The sequence below is a fragment of the Piliocolobus tephrosceles genome, chromosome 1 (genome assembly GCF_002776525.5).
Source record: "Piliocolobus tephrosceles isolate RC106 chromosome 1, ASM277652v3, whole genome shotgun sequence".
Lineage (NCBI taxonomy): Eukaryota > Metazoa > Chordata > Mammalia > Primates > Cercopithecidae > Piliocolobus > Piliocolobus tephrosceles.
The window spans coordinates 184,382,756-184,387,553 of NC_045434.1; the positions used below are offsets into that span (position 1 = coordinate 184,382,756).

General features: G+C 64.6%; 1 protein-coding gene across 1 annotated transcript; it reads left to right on the forward strand.

The window, feature by feature from the left end:
- The first annotated feature begins 1,597 nt into the window (after positions 1 to 1,597).
- On the forward strand, positions 1,598 to 4,552 carry POU3F1 (POU class 3 homeobox 1). The gene has a single exon (XM_023196512.3). The coding sequence runs from the start codon at positions 1,642 to 1,644 to the stop codon at positions 2,995 to 2,997; it is 1,356 nt and encodes a 451-aa protein (XP_023052280.1). The 5' UTR covers positions 1,598 to 1,641; the 3' UTR covers positions 2,998 to 4,552.
- The last annotated feature ends 246 nt before the right edge of the window (positions 4,553 to 4,798 follow it).

The following is a 4,798-nucleotide window of genomic DNA, read 5'->3' on the forward strand; positions in this document are numbered from 1 at the left end:
GCTTTATTCCACAGACCTGTCTTGCCCAGTGGGGCCTTAGCTGGGCCCCCAGCTCAGTTCTGTGATCTGGGACCCCAGGGCCCTGTAAGCTATAAATCCACTTGAGGCAAGATCCAGGAGAGAAAAGAGGGAGGACTAGCAGCTGAAGACTCCCTGGGACCCAAGCCTCAGGGTGGGGAAGAGGAGAGAACACAGTTCAGTCCTCTCAGCCTGGTCGGGTAAGAAGGCACAGAGGAACTGCAGTGAGGTCCGACTCCACTCAGGATCCTTCAGGGAGTCATCAAGGGCTGGGGCGTGAGGAGGTAACTGAATTCCACTGCCCACCTTTCCAACAAGGCCTCCACTATTTCAATTCCCTTTTCAGCAGCTCCAGGCAAGTCCGGGCAAACTCCAGCCCAGGGCTCTTCGCGAGGCTGGACAGCTCCCGGCCGGCACGCCAGATTTCTGGGGTGCCCGCAGCCCTTCCCTGAACCCATCCTTCTCCTCTCCTCTCTCGGGGCGTGATCCCACCACGACCACAGCCGATGAGCCGTTCAAGCTGGGAGAAGGATCGAGAAGGCTGCAGCGGCGCAGGTCAGATACCCCTGGGCCCAACATCCACCCCCTGCTAGCGCCTTTGCCAGCAGCGTCTCCCCGGAGCCACAGTCTCCACTTCCAGATCCTCTCCTTCTGAAACCCCGGAGCGCGGCCGGGTACCAGGGGCTCACGTAGGACTGTAGAACCGCTGCCGCCTGCCGTCCCGGCCCCAGCTGCCCGCGCGGTACTCACCTGGGCCTCAGTGCCCGGGAGAAGAGGTGCCCGCGCGAGGCGTGAAGCCCGAGTCCGTCCGACTCCGCCCGCGCTGGATGCGCTCTCAGGGCAGCGGAGGTCGGAGGAGTTGTGACGCTGAGACTAGAGGGAGGAGAAGGAAAGCCGAGACGGGCTGGGCAGACGCGCCGAAGAGCGCCCAGTGCACGGGGCAGCCGCGGGAGGCGAGGCGGGCGCGGTGAGCAGTCGCGCCGGAACCGAGCCGCGAATCCGCGCCGCCTCGCGCTCGCAGCCGCCAGGACCCGCGGGAATCCTGGTCCGCCGGCAGCGGTACTGCGGAGGGAGGGGCGCGGGGCTGAGCCGCTTCTCGGAGCCCGAGCGCCTCCCGGAGCCCGCAATTCCTGCTGCCCGGGCGGGATGCGGGCGGGAATTCAGCTCGCGTGGAATGTGGGACCGGCCGGGCTTGGAGTCTCCAGCGCTGGGGGAAAGCGGGGCCCACACAGCCAGGACGAGAGGGGGTGCGGTCCGAGGGCCACCCCCGCGCCACTCCCCACGTGGCGGCCGCGCCCCCGGGGCGTGAGTGTGTACGCGGACGGTAGGGGGGGCCGTGAATGAAGCCCCAGCGGCCAATCAGCACGGCCGGCGCGCGGGACCCCGGGAGCGACGCCCAATGGAGAGCTCCGGGCGGCCGGGCAGGGCGGTGGGCGGGCTCGGGGGGGGCGGGGGCCGGGCCGGGGAGGCGGGAGGCGGCTCCGCGGGCAGCCAATGGGCGGCGGGCGGGGTGGGGCTCCTGAGCGCCGAGCGGGTCGGGTCTTTAAGCCGGCAGAGCGAGGCGGCGGGGCCCGCAGACGGAGCGGAGCGGCGGCGGCGGCGCGGCGCAGGGCGCGGGGCGGCATGGCCACCACCGCGCAATACCTGCCGCGGGGCCCCGGTGGCGGAGCCGGGGGCACCGGGCCGCTCATGCACCCGGACGCCGCGGCGGCAGCGGCGGCGGCTGCGGCCGCCGAGCGACTGCACGCAGGGGCCGCGTACCGCGAAGTGCAGAAGCTGATGCACCACGAGTGGCTGGGCGCGGGCGCGGGCCACCCCGTGGGCCTAGCGCACCCCCAGTGGCTACCCACGGGAGGAGGCGGCGGCGGCGACTGGGCCGGGGGCCCGCACCTAGAACACGGCAAGGCGGGCGGCGGCGGCACCGGCCGAGCCGACGACGGCGGCGGCGGCGGAGGTTTCCACGCGCGCCTGGTGCACCAGGGGGCGGCCCACGCGGGCGCGGCATGGGCGCAGGGCAGCACGGCGCACCACTTGGGCCCAGCCATGTCACCGTCGCCCGGGGCCGGCGGGGGCCACCAGCCCCAGCCGCTCGGGCTGTACGCGCAGGCGGCCTACCCGGGGGGCGGCGGCGGCGGCCTGGCCGGGATGCTGGCGGCGGGCGGTGGCGGCGCGGGGCCGGGCCTGCACCACGCGCTGCACGAGGACGGCCACGAGGCGCAGCTGGAGCCGTCGCCGCCGCCGCATCTGGGCGCCCACGGACACGCACACGGACATGCACACGCGGGCGGCCTGCACGCGGCGGCGGCGCACCTGCACCCGGGCGCGGGCGGCGGCGGCTCATCGGTGGGCGAGCACTCGGACGAGGATGCTCCCAGCTCGGACGACCTGGAGCAGTTCGCCAAGCAGTTCAAGCAGCGGCGCATCAAGCTGGGCTTCACGCAGGCCGACGTGGGGCTGGCGCTGGGCACGCTCTACGGTAACGTGTTCTCGCAGACCACCATCTGCCGCTTCGAGGCCCTGCAGCTGAGCTTCAAGAACATGTGCAAGCTCAAGCCGCTGCTCAACAAGTGGCTGGAGGAGACCGACTCGTCCAGCGGCAGCCCCACCAACCTGGACAAGATCGCGGCGCAGGGCCGCAAGCGCAAGAAGCGCACGTCCATCGAGGTGGGGGTCAAAGGCGCGCTCGAGAGCCACTTTCTCAAGTGCCCCAAGCCCTCGGCGCACGAGATCACAGGCTTGGCAGACAGCCTGCAGCTGGAGAAGGAGGTGGTGCGGGTCTGGTTCTGCAACCGGCGGCAGAAGGAGAAGCGCATGACCCCTGCGGCCGGCGCGGGCCACCCGCCCATGGACGATGTATACGCGCCTGGGGAGCTAGGGCCGGGCGGGGGCGGCGCATCGCCACCCTCCGCGCCCCCGCCGCCCCCGCCGGCGGCGCTGCACCACCACCACCACCACACACTGCCCGGCTCCGTGCAGTGACCCCGCGGGCCGGGCCCCCGCCGGCGCGCTGCAGGGCGCGGGCGCGCAGCCCGCCCGCGCGGCCTGGACTCTTTTTGTTCGGTTGCTTTGGATTTTACAAAAAAAAAAAAAAAAGCCCAGAAACTTTCGAACAAAACCAAACACCCGGACGACCCTCTCCGGTGAGCGGCGAAGACGGCCCGGTAGGCTGCGTCGCCCGAGCCCCGGGAGAGAGGAGCGAAGATCCGGAACTCGCCAACTCACCCCGGGCATCCTGCCCGCCGCCTGCTCTCTGCCCCCATCCCCTCGACGACCCCCGCCCCTGCTCCCCGGGCTGTTCGGGGCCGGATCCCGGCAGCGGCCTCCCCAAAGCGACAGGTAACGCGGTGCGGGGTTAGGGATTCCCCGGGAGAGAGGACCAAGCGAGGAGAGTTCTCCATCCCCTCTCCCCGCGTGGACTCCTGAGCCTGCGGGTTCAGGGTGGGGGGCTGTCACTTTATTCGCTACACACCTCTTCTCTCCTATAAGGATGCGCCCCACCCCCCTTTCCCCTTTCTCCGGGCTTGGTTTTTTTACGGTTTTTATTTATTCGTGGAGCCTCTCGGCTCCTGGGGTCCTTCTAACTCCGCCCGCGCCCTTAATTTAAATCGCTGTATACTGTATTTATCGGGGCCCCGGAGGGGAGGTCGCGAGAGCCGCGTCTGTGTATAAAAGCAGGAAATAGCCAAAGCTTTAATCTAGCCTAATTTATTTTTCCCCTTATCTTTCCCTACCCTATCCCCCCAAAAAAAGCAAAAAAAAAAAAAAAAAAAAAAAGCTAACAAAAAAATTCGAGTGTTCATTTTTCGTTTCGTTTCATCCGAGCCCCAGCTTGGTTCCCGGCCACGCCGGAGGGGTCTGCGCTCCCACATACCCAGATGGGAAGGGGCTTCTGCCCTGCTGCAGACCGACCGCCGCACAGCGGGGCCCCTGCTCCCCGCGGGGCCCTGCCCTCCTGGCCACACCAAACGAAACTTGGAAAAGTTAGAGAGATTTTTTTTAACCAGCTGTAGAAATAAGCCGTTCCCTGACAACCCTCCGCCTGATTCCCTGCAGCTTCCCTCTGCTCCCTTTCCAGCCCGCCGGGATTGCAGGATGCCAGGGGAGGCCGGGAGAGAAATTCCCCAAGTTTGGGGTGAGGTGGGAACCATGTAAATATGTGAGATATGTACACACTGGCGGGGAGAAGAAACATTTTGTGCTTGGTTTTTATTTTTAGTTTTCCGGGTTACCCGTCCTTCCTACCCTAAAGGATTTTGTATACTGACTAATCCGAAAAAGATATTTTAATATGATTTCCGAATTTCTGACCCATCTCTATTTATTTTCTGGATGTGTTTGGAGCTTCCCCCTTCTCCATTTCTTCTTCTGTTTGTTAAGGTTTGAATTTAAATTTTGTTATTTTATTTTTATTATTTTTTGAAACAATGTTTCGGTGCATTCTCTTTGTATCTTTATTGCAAAAAAAAAATGTAGACTGGGAAGTTCCCTTTATATTTATGTTATAGTAAATATTTTATTACTCACATAAACATGTACCCCAGGGCTGTGTCCTGTCCTCTTTACTGCTAGGGCTGGGTGGGTTTTGGGGTGAAGCGATGGGATCCCCTGCTTCACCTCCCTAAAGTTCTGATCTCACCAAGAGATCTTGGAGGAAGATGACTTTGCAGACCGTCCAGATGGATATCAGGACATGGGCAACAGTTGGGCCCCTGCCTCAGGTGCATCAGTTTAGGGAAGATGAAGCTGCCTTGTGTCCCCCTGCCATAGACAGACTCTCCTA